The 21,781-nt window shown below is 48.6% G+C and overlaps 1 protein-coding gene across 1 annotated transcript; it reads right to left on the reverse strand.

The window, feature by feature from the left end:
- Window positions 1–4,879: 4,879 nt before the first annotated feature.
- On the reverse strand, window positions 4,880–12,058 carry TNFRSF18 (TNF receptor superfamily member 18). The gene is made up of 6 exons (XM_056865637.1): window positions 11,929–12,058; window positions 9,365–9,502; window positions 7,876–7,963; window positions 7,205–7,293; window positions 5,840–5,965; window positions 4,880–5,019 (listed from the first exon to the last, which is right to left on the reverse strand). The coding sequence occupies exons 1-6, from the start codon at window positions 12,056–12,058 to the stop codon at window positions 4,880–4,882; spliced, it is 711 nt and encodes a 236-aa protein (XP_056721615.1).
- Window positions 12,059–21,781: the final 9,723 nt, after the last annotated feature.

The following is a 21,781-nucleotide window of genomic DNA, read 5'->3' on the forward strand; positions in this document are numbered from 1 at the left end:
GGGGGTAAAGGGAAGATGACTGGGGAAGGCACTGGCAAACCACCCCGTCAACAAAGGGCAAAAACACATGGGAGGTTGTGCCTTGGATTTGCTGCTCTCTGAACGCACAATTTCTCCAGCCAAATTCTCAAAACTCAAAAATAAGCCCCCATGCAGAGTTTTGAGAATTCAGATGGGGAAAATGTGCATCTGGAGAGTGGCAAATCCTAGGCAAAACCTCTCGTGCATTTTCGCCCATCGTTTGCTTAGTAAACGTCGGGATGTGACATCACCCCATGGGTCAGGAATGACCCAGTTCTCGCACAGGGGACTACCTTTTAACTTTACCTATAGAATCCTAGTTTTTTGTTTTTTTAAAGCTAAAGCAATCTATGTTTCGATCACCTTTTAAGAAAAGATTGACTGCTGTGCAGTGGCATAGATTCGCAGAGTTAATTCTAACAGCAGCTGGTCATGTTTTGGGGGCCGCGACATTTGGGCATGCGGGTTGAATAAGGAGTTGGGTTGTTCCTTAAGAAATGAGATAAAGATACTTAGAAAATGAATTCAAATGCTGTTTTTCTCTGTCATGCTTCCTTATTCCTTCCTTCCTGTTTCCTGGTCTCCGTCATTTTTCTTTCTCCTTGTGTTCCTTCTGTGTTCCCGTTTCCTGCCATTTCCCTTCCCCCCTTCTCTCTCTTTCTTGTTGTCTGTCATTTTCCTCTCTTCCTGTTTCATGTGTAGGGTTGCCAGGTCCCTCTTCATCACCGGCCGGAGGTTTTCAGGGCAGAGCCTGAGGAGGGTGGGGTTTGGGGAGGGGCGGGACTTCAATGCCATAGAGTCCAATTGCTAAAGTGGCCATTTTCTCCAGGGGAACTGACCTCTATCTGCTGGAGATCAGTTGTAATAGCAGGAGATTTCCAGCTAGTACCTGGAGGTTGGCAACCCTATTCATGTGCTGTTATTTTTCTTTACTTCTTGTTTCATGGCGTCTGCCATTTCCCTGTCTTCTTTCCTTCCTGATCATGTTCTCTCTCTCTTATTTTTGGCTTCTTCTCCCCTTTCCTTCCCTCTGCCCTTTCCCTTTCTTCCTTCCAGTTACAAAAAGTCAAAGGCTTGGCTTGCAGATTGGGAATGCTGGGGCTGGGGGTGTTTGTGTGTGTGTGTTGTGGGGGGGGCATGCTTAGAATAAACCCTGTGGATTTGCTAACAGCCTTATCTTATGATTTGCTGGTCTTGCCAGCCTTCCCTTTGAAACCCTACGAATCCAGATGGCGAGGCTGGAAACACCTGAGCATGTTGCTTGCTTGATGTGGTCGGCATGGGGGAGGAAACTCATAGCCACAGGTGTTTGCATGTATGCTCTCTTTCATTGTGTAGTGAGGTCCCTTGACTAGGTTGCTATTTTCTGCCCCACCAACACTCCTACACCATCCCCAACGGGCACTCCGTGGAGTGGCAGGGGGAAACGGTGGAGAAAAACAGCTTCGCTGGCAACTGGCTGGAGGACTGGGGGGCAGAGGCATACAGGAATGGCATCGCGGCGACACCGTGATGTCATTTCCAGCCCAAAAGCTGTAAGTGACACCACCAAGTTGCACGATGCTCTAGGTTTTTAAGCATAGAGTTTTAGAGAAATCACTGATTGTCTCCCAATGCAGCGACATCACTTCTGGATTTTCAGCGGGAAGGGATGTTGTGTCGTTGTGCAATGCCATACCTGCTTGTCTCTGGCCCCCCTCCCCGCAGGTTCTCTTGCTGCTTGCCTTCCCACCCTACCCTCGATGGATGGTGGGTGCTCACATCGCTGATTATATATGCTGGGTGCTGAAAAGGGGGGCGAGGAGGGGATTGTGAAGAATTACTAATGGTCATATTTAACATATGAACACATGAAGCTGCCTTAAACTGAATCAGACCATCGGTCCATCAAGGTCAGCCTTGTCTACTCAGACCGGCAGCAGCTCTCCAGGGTCTCAGGCAAAGGGCTTTCACCTCACCTACTGCTATTTAGAAGAGCCCCGTGGTGCAGAGTGGTAAGCTGCAGTTCTGCAGTCCAAGCTCTGCTCACGACCTGAGTTTAAACCCGACGGAAGTTAGTTTCAGGTAGCCTGCTCAAGGTTGACTCAGCCTTCCATCCTTCCGAGGTCAGTAAAATGAGTACCCAGCTTGCTGGGGGTAAAGGGAAGATGACTGGGGAAGGCACTGGCAAACCACCCCATAGAACAAAGTCTGCCTAGGAAACATCGAGATGTGACATCAGCCCATGGGTCAGGAATGACCCGGTGCTTGCACAGGGGACCTTTACCTTTTTACTGCCATTTAACCACAGATGCTGGGGATTGAACCTGGGAGCTTCTGCGTGCCAAGCAGATGCTCTAACACTGAGCCATGGTTCTTCCCCACTAGAATCATAGAGTTGAAAGATACCACCAGGGTCATCTAGTCCAACCCCCTGTACAGTGCAGGAAATTCACAGCTGCCTCTCCCCCACACACCCCCAGTGACCCCTACTCCATGCCCAGAAGATGGCAAAAAAAAAAATCTACCAGGATCCTGGCCAATCTGGCCTGGAGGAAAGTTGCTTCTTGATCCCCCAAGGGGTGATCGGCATTGCCCTGGGCATGCCACGAGAGCCAAACGCTGGCGCAACCCTTCCGGCCCTCCCTCTCACCATCTGCCTAAGTTTGCAACTACTTGGCCGAATGGCGACTGAATCAAGATCTCTTCAGCACAAAGGCCACACTCGCTTTATTAAGAACGGCCAAACTTTCCCTTGTTTAAGGAAGCCGTTGGGACTGAATCTCAGACTGGCCAGTAGGGTTGCCAACCTCCAGGTGGTAGCGGGAGATGTCCCGCTATTACAACTGATCTCCAGCCGATAGAGATCAGTTCCCCTGGAGAAAATGGCCGCTTTGGCAATTGGACTCTACGGCATTGAAGTCCCTCCCCTCCCCAAACCCCGCCCTCCTCAGGCTCCGCCCCCAAAACCACCTGCCGGTGGCGAAGAGGGACCTGGCAACCCTACTGGCCGGCCACTAGATTTCAGGGGAAACCCCTCAGTAGGCAACACACAATGAGACGCTGAAAACATTTCAAGGAAGACGTGGTTGTTGGCAGGGTGGTTCAGAGAAAGCGAAAGCGCGATGCCCGTCGTCACCCACCCTCCACCCCATCGCCGACAGGCTTGATTTTCGTACCCCGCTGGCCTAGTCAATTTCCATGATGTCCGCCCTCGTAGCCACAGAAGGAAAGAGAGAGTGAGAAAAAAGATTTGCCTTGTCAAAATGTTGCTGTTTTATTCAAGAGCCTTCGATCAAGGTTTCGAAAAGGAAGCGCACCCAAGGGCGAACGCATTCATTCTCAGAAAATGAGATTTTCATTAGGGGCAGGGCTTCGGCTGCGAAAGCGAATATGCCCGGAGGCATCTCGGAACATCTGAAAGGGAAACCCCCGCTGGTTTTTCCTGAGGTAGACCGCACACAGGAAATGCCCATGACAGCTTGCCAACGTAGCCCAAAATAGTCCTTTAAGAAAACCATGCAGTTGCATCCTGGGACGCAATGCAAACCAGCTGGGAAATCCAGATTACTTGCTGATATATATGCATCGATAAGAAAAATCAGCCAGGAAAATTCCAGATTAATCACCACTTTGCCATTTCTGAAAGCCTTCTACCCTTTGGTCACAAACGTGACGAAGGGGTAGGGGTTACTTTTGTTAGGGGTGCCGGGCCTCCTGCTATAGTGGGAGACTTCCTGGCAACTACCCCATTTCCTGGCGGTGCTTCAGAGGCTGGGAAGGGGGGACTCACACCAGCATTGTGTATAGGGTTGCCAACCTGCAGGGGGTGGCTGGAGATCTCCCGCTATTACAACTGATCTCCAGGTGACAGAGATCAGTTCCCCTGGAGAAAATGGGCACTTTGGCAATTGGACTCCATGGCTTCGAAGTTCCTCCCCTCCCCAAACCTTGCCCTCCTCAGGCTCCACCCCCAAAATCTCCAGATATTTCCCAACCTGGAGCTGGCAACCCTAATCGACAATCGTACAACATCGCTTTGGCCACAAAAATGGAAATGACATCATCACGATGGGACAGCACTCGAGAGTTTGCCCGAAAATCTATGTTCTGACTTGAGGATTCAATTCTTGCCAGTGGGTTGCCGGCTGAGGCTGGAAACTAACCCTATAGAAACCCGACAGATAAGGCTGCCCACCGTAATTGTTGCTCCCCCTAAACTAACCCTATAGATAAGGCTGCCAACCTTTCGCTTTCTTTGCAATGCCCAATGTTGAGGTCTGAAAAGCCATTCAAATCCCGCTTGATCTCGGCTAACCCCTGTGCCAGTTGCCCTCTCCCTTATCATCCCGATGCCATCTTGGCCCCACCTCCAGCCAACTCGATATCTCCAAGCCCCGCCCCTCATTCTCTGGGTTCTTCTCTAACTCCACCTCGCTGGCATGCATCACGGGATCAGTTTACCGTGCGTCAAAGCTGGCAGCCCTCCATATAGATTCAAGCCATCCCCTTCCCGTCTCCTGTGTGGTGGTTTCAGAGTCCCGTACAAGTTGACAGGTTGCTCCCTGCTTATGCAATTTGGAGGGATTCCCTTTATCTGTCAAACCCTCCTCGGAGTCCAGTCCGGGTTCTTTTGCCAAAGGACCCCTAGAGCAAGCCGAGATGGTCAAGTTCACCCGTACGGTCCTAGAAGGGCAAGTGTGCGACATCAGGAGCTGAGCCGCACGTGTGAAATGTCCATCCTGAGCGCGGCAGCTTTGACCAGAAGCTGCCGTAACATCTCGCTGTTCAAACAGAATCAGTTCAGGTACCTGGCCACGAGCCACCAAGAGGTGAGATACTGAGGGACGCAGATATGCCTCAGTAGCTACGCCCTGCTTCAGTGTGCCAAGAACGGCATCGAGTCCTTTTCTCCTGCCGTTTTATGCCCTTGTTCTTCCTCGGGGTACTGGCAACTGAAGGTATCCTCAGGTTGTTGTGGAGCCTGCAGCAGGTTAGAAGCATCGACGGCTTCGGTGTCTGTGGGACAAGCATACAAACAGTTGAAAATGCTGCTCTTCTTGGGACTCTGGTGGATCAGACCAAAAGTCCAACAGAGGACAGCCAGATGCCTTGGGTTGCTAACCTCCAGGTGGCCTACAACAAACAAAAACCTATGCTGAACTAGTACTGGCTGAAGAGAACAAACAGCACGGAGGCTCTACTAATATATAACTTCAAACTGAAGTATGAACAAATAAGCGTTAACTAATATATAAATATTCCAATAGCTATTATATCATATGGGTATTATAGTCATACCCCAAAACTAATTTAATACATACATATCCTTATATCCAAATAATTGTATAAAGATACATCCAAAATACACAACTTCTTAAAGATGTGTTAACACAAATATTTAGCCCACATGGGCTTTTAATAAAGGAACAAACCAACACTCTAAGAACGGGAGTGTAATATATACAGTATCTTCAAGGAGAGTCCATCAATATTGCAATTTAAAGCACGAGATGCTGCGTAATGAGCTCAAACGAGGAGCAGGGCAAGGAGGCAAGTACATGGGGTCGACCCGACACACGTTTCGATCTTATCCTTCCATCAGATTGCCAAATCAACGTGCCGACGTTTCCCAAGGAATTGACTTGCAATCTTACCAGTGCTTTATGGTTCCAATCTATAAATAACAGCTTCTTAGAAAGATTCGCATAGGAAGCCCTCCAGGCGCAGGTGGTGGCTGAAGATCTCCTGCTATTACAACTGATCTCCAGTCGACAGAGATCAGTTCACCTGCGGGGGGGGGGGCACTGCTGGATATGAACCATAGAATTGGGCTCACCTTCCATATCGGGAAGCTTTTCCCTCTTCTGCACCCACATGCAGAGGAGTAAGAAGAACATCATCAGAATGATCAGGAATATACCTGCCGCTGTCACAATAGCCAGGATACTGGTGAACAAGGAATCTGAGGGAATGATGAACATTGTGATAAATAAGGGATACCCAAGCAGCTCGCATTCCCAAAAGAATGATCTCTTCCTTCCAGACAATTGTTTTTTTGCTCATGTGCTAAACTGGATCCTTCTCAGAAGGAATGTCTCTTCTGAGATAGAATCATAGAGCGGGAAGAGGCCATACAGGCCATCTAGTCCAACCCCCTGCTCAGTACAGGATCAGCTTCAAGCATCCCTGGCAAGCGTCCGTCCAGCTGCTGCTTGAAGACTGAAGATGATGCCTGCTATGACATATCTAAAAGGGGGGGGCTTTCCCCCTCTTCAGATCTATTGCTTTTACTCATATGCATACTTATAGCCATCTTAGAAGAGGCCTTCCCTTTCTGTCTCACACCAGAGCAAATGCCTCTTCGAAGCTGTTGCCTGCTACGGTAGATGTACGCCGCAGGAAAAACAAAGAGGGGAGTCCCCGCTCTTCAGATCTATTGTAAAGATATGTAAGAGGCATTTCTCCTCTCCTTTCACAGTAAATGGAATGCCTCTTCTAAGATGATGTCAGCTGCAACATACATGAGCATCAGCTGAAAAGCAAAATATTCCTTGGAGCTACTGTTTTCATTCACTAGGGTTGCCAATTTCCAGGTGGGACCTGGAGATCTCCTGGAAGTACAACTGATCTCCAGGCTACAGGGATCAGTTCCCTGGGAGCAAAGGGCCACTTTGGATTCTGTGTTAGTATAACCTGCTGAGGTCCCTCCCCTGGCTCCACCCTCTCAAAATCTCCAGGAAATTCCCAAACTGGAGCTGGCAACCCTTATTCATACTCTGATCCACCCTCAAAGAGCATCCTAACCCTAATCAGCTAAGGTTTCTTCGAATCAGGCAACGGCTCTGCTTTGGTACACTTTCATTCATGGACTCCCCAAGATAAGCTCCTTATGAGAACAGAATCCAGACAGCCAGTGTGGTGCAGTGGTTAAGGTGTTGGAGTTAGGATCAGGGAAACCCAGGTTTGAATCCCCACCCTGCCGTGGAAACTTGCTGGGTGGCCCTGGGCCGGTCCCACAGTCTCAGCCTCGACCCTAAGAAGTATTTGGATGGGAGATCTCCAAGGAATACCAGCGCAGTGATGCAAAGGCAGGCCACGGCAAACCACCTCTGATCGTCTCTTGCCTTGAAAATCCTACAGGGTCGCCATAAATCAGCAACAAAAAACAAATTTAAAAAAACCCAGAATGAGCAGACGGTACCTGTTTCCACAGTGGAAAGAACAATGCCACACTGTGCATTGTGGGTATGGTTCCCTTGCTGGACAGTTTGCAATCCGTTGCTGGTGCAGCTATGAAGGGAGGAAAAGAAGAAGAGATGTTATAGACAAGATCTCTGTTGCCTGGAGATCAGTTGTAATCCCAGGAGATCTTCAGCCACCGCCTGGAAGTTGGCAATCTTCTTCCACCCTGCTCTTCCATTGGAAAGCATGGGGCAGCTTCCACAGGCCTCTCGTCCAGACGTGAATTAGGTTTAGTGTGGCTTCAGTTTCAGATGCTCCTAGACACATGAGCACATGAAGGTGCCTTATAGTGAATCAGACCCTTGGTCCGTCAAAGTCAGTATTGTCTACTCAGACCGGCAGCGGCTTTCCAGGGTCTCAGGCTGAGGTCTTTCCAATCACCTACTTGCTTGGTCCCTTTCATTGGAGATGCCAGGGATTGAACCTGGGACCTTCTGCATGCCAAGTAGATGTTCTACCACTGAGCCACAGCCCCCCCCCCCCCGCTCTCTCATGGACTCTGATTTGCGTGGAAGTGGGGGGGAGGGGCTTCGGCCTGATGGGCCAGGTTCACCGAGACACAGGTGTCTGCACACACTTTCTGATGGACTGGGTTGGGAATTCTAGAAGCGAGCAAAAATAAAAACTTACTCTGTCCAAGCCCTGCAACAGCCGGTCTTCCCATCCGAGTAGGTTCCAAGGGGACACTCTTTGCAGAAAAAGCTAAAGTCATTGGTACCTATGAGAGAAAAGAGAGGGGGGTAAATGTGAAGTGCTTCTAGGTGAATCCCGGCTGGGTTTATTGTTGACCGGTCAGTAATACATAGCCAGTGTTGACTTCTGAAAAGCCAGTAAGCTCCAGATTCTTCCAGGTTCCATCCAATAACCTGTCATATTCTTCCAGGGCCCCACCCCATGACCTAACAAATCCTGGAGACCAAACCCTATGAGGAAAGGCTGAGGGAGCTGGGAATGTTTAGTCTGGAGAAGAGGGGGTTGAGGGGGGACAGGATTGCTCTCTTTAAGCATTTGAAGGGCTGTCACTTCGAGGAGAGCAGGGAGCTGTTCCTGTTGGCAGCAGAGGACAGGACTCGCAATAATGGGTTTAAATTACGGGCGGAAAGGTACCGGTTGGATAGCAGGGGAAATTCTTTTACGGTCAGAGTTGTTCGACGGTGGAATCGGCTACCTAGGGAGGTGGTGAGCTTCCCCCTCACTGGCAGTCTTTAAGGAGAGGCTGGACAAACACTTGTCAGGGATGCTCTAGGTTGATCCTGCATTGAGCAGGGGGTTGGACTAGATGGCCTGTATGGCCTTTTCCAACTCTATGATTCTATGATTCTACTAGTCTTCGGCCAATGACCTGCCAATAGCCTGCCTGATTCTGCTAAGCTCTGCCCTATGAACCACCTAGTTTTGCCAACCTCTGGTCAATGACCGCAGTGGGGCTTTGTCCCATGTATTGGGCAAGGTTTAGGGTGGGTTTTTTTTTTTTTAAATCAAACATTGAGAACCTAAACTGGACAGAATTTGAACTGGACCATTGGTAGAATCTGATTCTAACCCCCCTAAACCTCTCGGTGGTGTTTTGGGAAGACTGGTTAGTCTTCTGGGTTAAGGGTTGGCTTTATTAGGCTTGGGGCTAACCCAGGGAGCAGCCAAAGACCGTTACTCCACATTACCCCCTTAATGTTACCCCCCTCTCCAGCTGCACCTGACACCTAATTTACATGCCCAGTCAAAAGCACACCTTGTGTGTTGCTTGGCCTCTGATTTCTCTACATTTGGTGTGTGGGGGGTCTCTTTTCTGCTTCCATCACTCCACCAAGGAACACCCCTGCACATCTGCCAGCGAATCCCTGCACATCGCAAAGCATCCTGGGAGCATGTCCTTGGGCACCTCAGAGATCCATTAGTAAGGTCCATTAGAACCACCCTTTGCAAAATGAAAACAATCCACAGTGCTTCTCGGCTACTCCAGATAGTAGGGCACGAGCTGTCTGCGTTTCGAAGAATCCTGTCCACCATTATTGATCTTTTCGTCCAGGAATTCTCTAAGTTCCCAAGAAACACTAAGTTTTCTGAAACACATGACGAAAATACCTATCCTAGAGGAAGCAAGGACCTACTCTAAGGTTACCTGAGCAATGCAGCTCCTCCCCTCTCTGGCATTCTGGGACTGGCCGGCATGCATCACACCGTGGGTTAGAATGGCTTTCCCCAGGACCGCACTTCTTCCTGGAAGCCAGTTCATTGGGACATGGATTGGAAGCCCCTCCTGTCAAGGAAGGAAAGCTGGGATTAGACCAGATTCATGAGGACTGCTGGACAATGAAGAAAGCTGGTGGGAAGAAAGTGGTGTCGGAGGAGAGTGTTACGGATACTGTGGACTGCCAAAACCAAAAAACAAATCGGTGGGTTCTAGATCAAATCAAGCCTGAACTGACCCTAGAAGCTAAAATGACTAAACTTAGGCTGTCGTACTTTGGTCACATTATGAGAAGTCAAGAGTCACTGGAAAAGACTATCATGCTAGGAAAAGCTGAAGGCAGCAGGAAAAGAGGAAAACCCAACAAGAGATGGATGGACTCAATAAAGGAAGCCACGGCCCTCAATCGGCAAGATCTGAGCAAGGCTGTCAAAGATAAGACGTTTTGGAGGACATTGATCCATAGGGTCACCATGAGTCAGAAGCGACTTGACAACACTTAACACTTGACACCCTGAAACACTTAAAAATTGACTAATTTTATTAGTCTTTAAGGGGCTATTGGGCTCTTCCTCTTTTCTATTCCTCCAGGGAGTTGCGGTGATATCCATGGTTCTGCTTCCCACTTTGTCCTCACAACAACCTTGTGAGGTCATTTAAGCTGAGAGAGAGAGAGAGAGAGTCCCTAGCCCAAGGTCAGCCAGCATGCTTCATGACTGAGTGCGGATTTGAACCTGGGACTTCCTAGGCCTAGTCTGACACTACCCACTACACTGTGCTGGCACCCACATTAGTACTTTACAGTCAAACGTACTGCCAAGATCCACAGCCATTGGCTGTAGTAAATAGAACAGCAGTCATAACCATTGGTCTCCTGTGTTGTCAAGTTTTAAACTGTGAGTCACTTCTGCCAGGGTGTGAGCTTTCGTGAGTCACAGCTCACTTCTGCAGAAGTGGAGTGAGTATCTGAAGAAGTGAGCTGTGACTCATGAAAGCTCACACCCTGCCAGAAATTTTGTTCGTCTTTAAGGGGCTACTGGACTCTTGCTCTTTTCTGCTTCTACAAGGCAAACATGGCTACCCATTGTGATCTATCTCCCTGGAGGAAGAGTGGGATAAAAATGGATAGGCTGCCTCATTGTCTCCTGGAGGCTGACAACTGGCCATTGGTTTGGCCACCAGTGATAAGAATCCCACGGCATACAGCACTTTCCCCACCATGATGTAGTTTGCGGCTTTACATACCTCTGTGATATATTGATATACTGTTATAGCCTGCACAGCCTCAACATTATTCTACTGGAAATCCTTTAATTAGTGCATGTTTCAATAAAGATAGGTCAACTGGATAGGATAGAAATGATAAGAGTCATAAGACTGGATAAGAAAAGGCTGTGGGGAAACACGGTGGTATTCTTCTGGTTAGTCGGCCCCTAATCAGGGTTGTCTGCAGAAAAAAAATGTATTGTCCCTTAGATAGATATTTAGTGTGTGGAAATGGGCAGGTGAAACTTTTCATGGCATGGAGGTAAGTAACATCACTTGGTAACATTAAGCCTCTCTAAAAGGGAGAGGATATTTTCTTTCTCCAGGCCAGTTGGCAATCGTATGACTAGCAGAGCAATCCTAAACATGTCTGCTCGGAATCCTTCTAACGTCTACCCAATGGCCCCCAGAATTGTCCTATAAGTCATTTTTGGGATTAACAACCTCCAGGGGGACAAGGAGATCTCCAGACTACAGATATCAATTCCCCTGGAGAAAATGGCAGCTTTGGAGGGTGGATTCTACGGCAATATACCCTCCCTCCTCAAACCCTGCCTTCCCCAGGTTCCAGCCCCCCAAAATCTCCAGGTATTTGCTAACCCAGAGTTGGAAACCCTATTTATAATAGGGTAGGAGATAGAAACTATAACACCTTTTTTTCTTCTTCCCAAAATGCCCACAAAGGAACAGAACATAACATGAAAATAAAGACTCATGAGTCTAGGCTAGGGAGACGTGATACTCAAAATGGGGATGGGGAGATTGAAACGGTCCCTAACCTGGACACATGAAGCTGCCTTATACTGAATCAGACCCTCGGTCCATCAAAGTCAGTATTGTCTGCTCAGACCGGCAGTGGCTCTCCAGGGTCTCAGGCAGAGGTCTTTCACATCATCTACTTGCCTAGTTCCTTTAACTGGAGATGCTGGGGATTGAACCTGGGACCTCCTGCATGCCAAACAGATGCTCTGCCACTGAGCCATGGCCTGTCCCCATGAAGCTGCCTTCTACTGAGTCAGACCCTCGGTCCATCAAAATCAGTATTGTCGACTCAGACTGGCAGGGGCTCTCCAGGGTCCCAGGCAGGGGTCTTTCACATCATCTACTTGCCTAGTTCCTTTAACTGGAGATGCCGGGGATTGAACCTGGGACCTCCTGCATGCCAAACAGATGCTCTGCCACTGAGCCACAGCCCCTCTTGATAAACGAAAACACTGGAAGCAGCTTACCTCCGCAGCATACTTTACCACCACCTTCTGTCTGTGGTAGCAATCCGTTAGCTCCCACTAACTCTCCAGATAACCAAAAGACTGTGAAGTAAACCAAACGGGTCTCTGGTCCTCTGGTCATGCTCGCCATCTTTTCCGTTCGTGACCTGAGCTTTGAAACTGAAAATTCTGTTTCCCTCATCCGCTGCTGGTCTCCCAACGTTTCCCTGGCCGGGTGGATCTGCCCACTCCTCTCCGCTTCTCCACCTTCTCTTCCCTTCTTGCTTTGTTCGCCACATTATGTAGCATGGAACCCACGCACTTCAGTGGAACCGAGTCACGTGGTTGACTTCCTGTGGCCTTTTGACTCCTCAAACAGCGGCAGCGTCACGGCCTCAGACCTTCCTGAAACAGAAACGAAGAGGAAGTCAGAGCTGCTTTCAGCTTGCAGCAATGGACATCCTGAAACACTGCGCCCGGGGCCATCACGCAATTAGATAAATGGATTAATTGAACACATGAAGCTGCCTTATACTGAATCAGACCCTTGGTCCATCAAAGTCAGTATTGTCTACTCAGACAGGCAGCGGCTCTCCAGGGTCTCAGGCTGAGGTCCTCCACCTCACCTACTTGCCTAGTCCCTTTAACTGGAGATGCCAGGGATTGAACCTGGGACCTTCTGCATGCCAAGCAGATGCTCTACTGCTGAGCCACGGCCCCTCATTAACTCATCCTGTTCCCATTCAGTGGTCCCCAGCTAAGGATGCCAGCCTCCAGGTGGGACCTGAGAATCTCCCAGACTTATAGCTCATCTCCTCTTGGTCTTAGACACTCGTCCGTCATGAACTGAGCTTTCTCTGGGATTCAAGCCACTTAGCAGCTTCCCCCGGCCACCAAAAACCTTCGTTCTTGGTCATCATGACCTGCCCTTCTGACAGCAGCCATGAACCGCCTGCCCCAGGATATGATGATGACTGCCAACTTGGAAGGCTTTCACAGGGGAGTAGGCATGTTCATGGAGGAGAGGGCTATTCATGGCTACTAGTTAAAATGGATACTAGTCATGGTGCATACCTATTATCTCCAGGATCAGAGGAGCATGCCTATTATATTAGGGGCTGTGGAAGACAGGCAGGATGGTGCTGCTGCAGTTGTCTTGTTTGGGGGCTTCCTAGAGGCACCTGGTCGGCCACTGTGTGAACAGACTGCTGGACTTGATGGGCCGTGGTCTGATCCAGCAGGGCTTCTCTAATGGTCTCATGTACTTATGTCTCTGAGGCATAAAACCCTCCAATACTTTACAGCTTTAAAAGCACCCTGGTGCAGATGAATTATCAAAGGAGGAAGGATCTTACAGAATATAACAACATGCAGAGGTCCAAAATCTCAGAGGCATCTGGCTCACCTACATATTTTGCCAGGAGACAGCCGCCATGGTATGCTGGCTAGAGTAGGGTTGCCAACCTCCAGTTGGTGGCTGGAGATCTTCCGCTATTACAAGTGATCTCCAAGCGACAGAGATGAGTTCCCCTGGAGAAAATAGCCGCTTTGGCAATTGGACTCTATGGCATTGAAGTCCCTCCCCTCTCCAAACCCTGCCCCCCTCAGGCTCTGCACCAAAAACCTCCTGCCAGTGGCAAAGAGGGACCTGGCAACCCTAGTGGCCAATCAGGAGCCCAGCTGGGCAAGAGCCCCACATGGCCCCACCCATTTTCTGAAAATCCTTTGGTGGGCCCCACAAAAAGTGTTGATGGACTTCATGGTGTTTACAGGCACCCTGTTGGGGACCCCTGGAATCAAAGATGGAATTTAGCAGTGCATCAGTTGGGGGTGATATCTTTTGCTGTCCAGGGGAGGGGCCATGGTTCAGTGGTAGAGCATCTGCTCAGCATGCAGAAGGTCCCAGGTTCAATCCCCGGCATCTCCAGTTAAAGGGACCAGGAAAGTAGGTGATGTGAAAAACCCCTGCCTGAGACCCTGGAGAGCCATGGAGAGGGGCCGTGGCTCAGTGGTAGAGCATATGCTTGGCATGCAGAAGGTCCCAGGTTCAATCCAGTTAAACGGACTAGGCAAGTAGGTGATGTGAAAGACCTCTGCCTGGGACCCTGGAGAGCTGCTGCCGGTCAGAGTAGACAATACTGACTTTGATGGACCGAGGCTCTGATTCAATAGAAGGCAGCTTCATGTGTTCATGTGAAGATGGCTGAGATCTTCCGCATGAGGGAAGTACAAAGAGGCTCTTTTCCCATTGAGTCTTTTGGTTTTGTATGTTGGTGTTGTGAACCATTTCGTTTTGCCCGTTGTCGTGGCTGGCAGTCCTGATTTGTTTGTTCGTTCCGCCTTGTTCTGGTGGCGTTTCTAAGAAATCAGCCCAGAAACACCCTTAAAATGGCACAAATCAAAGAGGAGAAATGTGGGTCCAGAAAATGGCGTGAAAAATCACGGGTTCAGCTTGCACAGGGAAGCCGTAACATTGAGAAACTGGGAATTTCCAGGTCAAAGCAGTGGGGTCATAAGCTTGGAGGGCATCCCTTATGTGAGGTCTCCACAGGCTGCCTGGGGTAGGAACCAAAGGTGTAACAAACACCAGAAACGAAAGTAAGGTCTGGTACTAGCTGCAAAATGGAAATCGGATGAAAGTCCCAATATAGAAGAATGGAAGAACTAACTGGCAGAATATGTTGTGATGGCAAAACTAACTAATCTAGTAAATAAAAGACCCAGAGAAGGTTTTTTTTTTTAACTAAAGGTTTCATTATACTTACGTGTGAACAGCATAAGCCCTGAGGAGCTTAATATGGATAATATTAAAAATGTGTTATTGAACACATGGTTGCCTTATACAGAATCAGACCCTCATCCATCAAAGAAGAAGAAGAGTTGGTTTTTATATGCTGACTTTCTCTACCACTTAAGGGAGACTCAAACCGTCTTACAATCACCTTCCCTTCCCCTCCCCACAACAGACACCCTGTGAGGTAGGTGGGGCTGAGAGAGCTCTAACAGAGCTGTGACTAGCCCAAGGCCACCCAGCTGGCTTTGTGCCTAGGAGCGGGGAAACATATCCAGTTCACCAGATTAGCCTCCGCCACTCATGTGGAGGAGTGGGGAATCAAACCCAGTTCTCCAGATCAAAGTCAGTATTGTCTACTCGGACTGGCAGCGGCTCTCCAGGGTCTCAGGCAGAGGTCTTTCACATCTCCTAATTGCCTAGTCCCTTTAACTGGAGATGCCGGGGATTGAACCTGGGACCTTCTGCATGCCAAGCAGATGCTCTACCACTGAGCCACAGCCCTCCCCTGTTCTTAAAAGGTATTTTTGTTTAGCCTAACAGAAATAATGAAATAGAGAATAAATATATTATACTTTAGAATGTTAGAGAGTAAATTGGGACATAAGGTATATTCATACCCAGTGCGTATATATCAATCAACCTCTATTAAAGTCATAGCCCAGCACAGCCCTTCACAATTTACCATTAAAACCCTTAGTGTGTTATGCTCTACCCACAAGTTAATACAAATAGTAAAAAAGTTGTTCGTACTCTTGCAAACTATATAAACTACCCATTTAAATTATTGACATGCCGGTGTTCTCAGCAGCGTCTGACGAATTCTACAGGCCGCTGCACAAAACCTAGCCATTCCTAATGTAACCTGTGGATAAGCAACCTTTTAGTATGCTCCTGACCTCAATGGCTGGAATGCCGACTAAACCAGGGGTCCCAGTGTAAATATATATTTTCTATATAATTGGACAGTAGATATAAGATTGTTGAAGCATCGTTGTTATCTAGGGTTGCCAGGCTCCTCTTCGCCACCGGTGGGAGCTTTTGGGGGCGGAGCCTGAGGGGTGTGGTTTGGGGAGGGGGAGGGACTTCAATGCCATAGAGCCCAATTGCCAAAGCGGCCATGTTCTCCAGGTGATCTGATCTCTATCGGCTGGAGATCAGCTGTAGTAGCAGGAGATCTCCAGCTAGTACCTGGAGGTTGGCAACCCTATTGTTATCCCCTACTTCCCCCCTTTTTTATGTCCATTCCTTTATTCTCTGAAAATAAAACAAAAGAAAGAAAGACAGACAGACAGACAGACAAGAAAGAAAGACAGACAGACAGACAGACAGACAGAAAGAAAGAAAGAAAGAAAGAAAGAAAGAAAGAAAGAAAGACGGAAAGACGGAAAGACAGACAGACAGACAGACAGACAGACAGACAGACAGAAAGAAAGAAAGAAAGAAAGAAAGAAAGAAAGAAAGAAAGAAAGAAAGACGGAAAGACACACAGACAGACAGACAGACAGACAGACAGACAGAAAGAAAGAAAGAAAGAAAGAAAGAAAGAAAGAAAGAAAGAAAGAAAGAAAGAACGACGGAAAGACGGAAAGACACACAGACAGAAAGACAGACAGACAGACAGACAGACAGACAGACAGAAAGAAAGAAAGAAAGAAAGAAAGAACGAACGAACGAACGACGGAAAGACAGAAAGACAGACAGACAGACAGACAGACAGACAGAAAGAAAGAAAGAAAGAACGAACGAACGAACGAACGAACGAACGAATGACGGAAAGACAGACAGACAGACAGACAGACAGACAGACAGAAAGAAAGAAAGAAAGAAAGAAAGAAAGAAAGAAAGAAAGAAAGAAAGAAAGAAAGAAAGAAAAGTAAGGTCAGATATCCTCAGTCAGCTCTTGGTCACGTCATGTGCAATGGTTTTGCTGCTCAGTACCCAGAAAAAGGCAGCAAAGAAGGAAATTTAATTTGCCTCAAGCAGCAAAAAAAGACACCCGCAGTTAGCCCGGCCCACCTGACCGCAATTGCTCTCTGGTCCACTCCCCATTTCTTGTAGAAAACCCACACAAATGTGTTCACCGTAACCACATGCTCAGTCAGACACGGAGTGGTGTGTGAGAAGCGCACCAGGTTCACACCTCAGTTGAGGAAGGTGAGATATTAGTCAACCTGACGTCAAGTTGACCGCTAGACTTTGCCGTCAGCTCCCAAAATGTCACCGGTGCTTGTCGGCGCTGGCCTTGACCTCTTTGCCGAGGCCAAAGAGCTGTGGATTCGATTTGGGGACAGCCCCTGCGCGGGGAGGGCCCGACGGACACAGTCGTCAGCACAAGCGAAGGAAGACGCACCTTTCGAGGGAGGCTGGCGGCTGGTACAGGTGTCGAAAATGTCACGGCGAGGGGCGGAGGCGGAAGAAAGCTCGGGGGAGAGATGAGGGGGGAGCGTGGGGTCTCCCCACGTTTGCACAGACTACCAGAGAAAGATTCCCTCTGGGACACCGTTCCAACTACGAGCCGAATAATCGGCAACCGGCACGAACAACGGGCTCTTTTTTCGATGCACCAATTCAGCCAGGCAGCGGACATCTATTGGTTGGCTTCAGTGGGACCCTGCCTTTCTCCCCAACGGGGAACCACAGCGACCTAATGCTGTTCTCTGCCCCTTATTCTTACAACAACACTGTAAGGTAGATTAGGCTGATAGAGAGAGGGAGTAACGGGCCCAAGGCCGCACAACCAGTTTCCATGGCAGAGGGGGGATTCGAACCCAGGTATCTTAGATTCTCCACCAACATTCCAACCAATACACCTCTCTTCCCCTGACGTCTTTCCCTTCATTTTACCCTCCCAACCCTGTGAAGCTGAGAGACTGTGACTGGCCCCTCCGGGCATACTGAACAATTTACACCACCACATTTATACGACCACATTTGTCTCACTAGTACCCCCCCCAGCAGATGTGCCTCCCCCCCCATAAAAACCACCACCACCAGAGAAAATTAGAACAAGCAATCTGTCACCATAGAGACTGGTGGGTTGCCAACCTCCAGGCACTAGCTGGAGATCTCCTGCTATTACAACTGATCTCCAGATGATAGAGATCAGTTCACCTGGAGAACATGGCCGCCTTGGCAATTGGACTCTATGGCATTGAAGTCCCTCCCCAAACCCCGCCTTCCTCAGGCTCCTCCCCCAAAACTTCCTGCCGGTGGCAAAGAGGGACCTGGCAACCCTAGAGACCAGCCACTCGTATCCACTTTGAGAGCTGACGTCGTTGGACAGTTGCTCCCGCTTAGGAATACACATGAACGCATGAAGCTGCCTTCTGAGCTGCCTACTGAGTCAGACCCTCAGTCCATCAAGGTCAGTCTTGTCTGCTCAGACTAGCAGCAGCTCTCCAGGATCTCAGGCAGAGGTCTTTTACATCACCTAATGCCTAGTTCTTCTAACTGGAGATTCCGGGGATTGAACCTGAGACCTGTGGCATTGAAGTCTGTATGCCAAGTAGATGCTGTACCACTGAGCCACGGCCCTGGCAACTGAATCCAGCTCTGCTTCCAGATGCCACATCAAAGGAGGAAGATATTTTCACTGACGTGAATGCATTGGTACCTTCTATCCTAAAAGGGTTGTCTAGTGGTTAAAGTTTCCGATTCGGACCCAGGAGACTTGGGGTCGAATCCGAAGCTCTCTCGGTGACCTTGGGGTGGCCGCACGCTCTCCGCCTAGCCTACCTCACAGGGTTATTGTGAGCAAAAAAACAGAGGATGGGCGAAACAGGTAAGATAGAGAAAAGGTGGGATGAAAATATAAGAGATGCAGGTAAGCAAAAGCCCTCCCTTTACCGTGGTCATTTTATCCTCAGTAACCAGAACTGAGGAATGTATTGAGGTTATATTTCATACTAAGAACTGATGGGGTTATCTTTGGGTGTACCTGGAAACCGCGTTTCATGACTTTGCAAAAGACCGAGGGGGGTAGTGCTGAGTTTGCAAAACAGCGGCCCGAACATTGACCGCATCCGGTACCAGCGGTGAGTTCTTGGTAGCCGATTGTAAAATTGTCAGCACCCTTGAAAAATTCTGATGAGAACGATAAAAGTTAACTCAACCTCTGACAAAATACCCTGACGTTCCTATTCTGAATCTGCAGTTCTCTCTGCTTCCTCCCATAGAAATTGAGGGGGGGGGGGCACCAGCTCAGATAATAGAATCATAGAGTTGGAAGGGACCACCAGGGTCATCTAGTCCAACCCCCCCCACACACACACCCAGTGACCCCTACACTATGCCCAGAAGATGGCCAAGATGCCCTCCCTCTCATGATCTGCCTAAGGTCATAGAACCAGCATTGCTGACAGATGGCCATCTAGCCTCTGCTTAAAAACCTCCAGGGAAGGAGAGCTCACCACCTCCCGAGGAAGCCTGTTCCACTGAGGAACCGATCTAACTGTTAGAAAGTTCTTCCTAATGTCTAGATGGAAACTCTTTTGATTTAATTTCAAACCGTTGGTTCTGGTCCGACCTTCTGGGGCAACAGAAAACAACTCAGCAGCACCATCCTCTATATGACAGCCCTTCAAGTACTTGAAGATGGTTATCATATCCCCTCTCAGTCTTCTCTTCAGGCAACTAGGGTTGCCAACCTCCAGGTACTAGCTGGAGAACAACTGCTACTACAACTGATCTCCAGCCGATAGAGATTAGTTCACCTGGAGAAAATGGCCACCTTGGCAATTGGACTCTATGGCTTTGAAGTCCCTCCCCTCAGGCTCCGCCCCAAAAACCTCCCGCTGGTGGTGAAGAGGGAGCTGGCAACCTTACTGGCAACCCTATATCCCACTGATAATGGGTCCACCCCAACTTATCCTCTCCAACCAGACGTGAGCTGAGAGTAGGGTTGCCAACTCCAGCTTGGGAAATTCCTGGAGATTTGGGGGTGGAGTCTGGGGAAGGAGGGGTTTGGGGAGGGGAGAGACCTCAGTGGGGTATAATGCCATACAGTCCGCCCTTCGAAGCAGCATTTTTCTGCAAAGGAACTGATCACTGTAGTTAGGATTTCCAGACCAGGTTTGTTCCAGACTAAGAGAAATGGTGTACTAGATAGAATCGGGGGGAAAACAAGGGAGAATTAAAACAGCAAATTGAAAGATAACCCAGAAACCTCACTGGTGATATAACTAAGCAAATTATGAATTTGGATGCGCAAATAATTATATTATCCAATGAATAGCTGACACATGGCAACACGGTCACGCTGAAATTCATTATCACGCTAACAATTAGGGAAACATCTGCAGTTTAGGGTCTGATAATGGGTTGTGTAATGTACTCGTTTGAATATCCGACGGGATTTTTGGGGTTTATAGTTTTTCAGCTTTCCAGATGCTCTTGTTGTGTTGGGGGTTTGGAAGGTGGGAAGAGAAAGTACTCGTGCACATGCGCTCGCACACAAACACACACACACAGTGTCTGGCGAGGGACTTCCTACTAGCACCCAAGCATTAGCAACCAGCTGGGGGAGATGCTGTGGTTCAGAGGTAGAGCATCGTCACAGGTCAGTCTCTAGCGCCTCCAGCAAAAGGCGGTCAGGTCGTAGGTGTTGGAAGAGTTGCAATGTTTAGCATGCAAATGGATTGAGAAGAAGACCCAGCAGGGGGCGGGCAAGTGGTCAGCCAGTTAGGGCTGCAAGGTTGTGTTGCAGCCAGTGGTCAGCCAGTTAGGGCTGCAAGAGTTTTTCCACCCCTTTCCCACACCTCTTGTCTGTCCTTAGATTGATATTCTTAGGGGACAATTTCCTCCTCCTTCTCGGAAGTCATTCTAACCTCTATCTTTCTCCTTAGCTAGATAGACAGCTAGAAGCTCTTGTCTCTCAGCTTCCCTATCCTAAAATGTAGTTCCCTCAATAAAGGCAACTTTATCTTTAATCTGTGAGTCTGACCCTTCTCTGTGTACTTAGCATACTCTGCCAACAGTAGGGCCATTTATGCTTGGTAATTAGCAGCGCGTTCCAGGCTGAAGCGCCCCGCATATTTTTCCCCCCAGTTTTTCATGCTGAACCATCATTCAGGAAGTGACTGCGAAGCTGACGCATACCTGCTTCACATTTCTTAAGAGCCCCTTTAACGCAACCTTTTGTGTTTGCTCCGCCCCGCCTCAAAGAATCCCCTCAAGGAAGCATGCAAAATCACAGCTGCGCGTTGGAAAGACAGATTGCTCTCCCTGAGACCCTGGAAAGTCACAGGCAAAAGGAACCATTCTTAGCTAGGTTTGATCTGACTCTCTGTAAGGCAACAACGTCTTTTATTCAATCTTCGTGTTCCAAAACACAAGAATTCAGTGTCAAGAGTATCTGCTGCAGTAGAAAGAGAGCAAGAGTCCTGTAGCACCTTAAAGGCTAATAACATTTCTGGCATGGTGTGAGCTTTCGTGAATCCCAGTTCCCTTCTTCAGAGTATCAGTGTGTGAGATTGCATGTGAGATCGAGGAGGAAGTTGGCTGGAAAAATGCAAGGAATGCTTATGAGGCGACGTGGCTGGTTTCAAGAGGGGTCGATGGCCGAAAATTTCCATCTTTCTCAACAACAAAAGAGGAATAGACAAAGACATGGAGGATAAGGAAATGAATCCTCCATGTTTAGAGGCAGTATCTCTGAATATGAGTTGAGGTGAGACACAGAATGGAGGAAGCTGACAGCTTTCGCCTTGTGGGTTTCCTGAGGACGTGACTAGCTCACTTTTGTTGGAAACACAGTGATGGGTTAGATCTGATGCAGCAGGGCTGATCTTCAGTTGGGGAAAAACAAGCAGACGTTGTTAGGTTTTAAGTATTTCATCTACCTACAACAGCCCTTCTGGATCAGACCACTAGTCTATCTAGTCCAGCATCCTCTTTTCCACAGTGGCCATCAAGATGCCCCCAGATGGTAAACAAGCAGGGCATGGAGGTCGGAACTCCCCCCTGCCGTGTTATTAATGTACAGCAAATGGTATTCAGAGGTAGAGGCCAACGAACATGGAGGTTCCATTTACGTATCCTCTATGGTGATGCCTAAATCCGACCTTAAAACCATCCAAGCTC

The sequence above is a fragment of the Euleptes europaea genome, chromosome 19, assembly GCF_029931775.1.
Source record: "Euleptes europaea isolate rEulEur1 chromosome 19, rEulEur1.hap1, whole genome shotgun sequence".
NCBI lineage: Eukaryota > Metazoa > Chordata > Lepidosauria > Squamata > Sphaerodactylidae > Euleptes > Euleptes europaea.

Coding starts and splice junctions, on each gene's coding strand:
- TNFRSF18 (XM_056865637.1), bottom strand. CDS start 12,058: ATGGCGAGCATGACCAGAGGACCAGAGACCCGTTTGGTTTACTTCACA. Junction 9,503..11,928: donor TGGTAAAGTATGCTGCGGAG/GTAAGCTGCTTC, acceptor CTTCCTTGACAG/GAGGGGCTTCCAATCCATGT. Junction 5,966..7,204: donor TCTTTCCACTGTGGAAACAG/GTACCGTCTGCT, acceptor TCATTCCCTCAG/ATTCCTTGTTCACCAGTATC.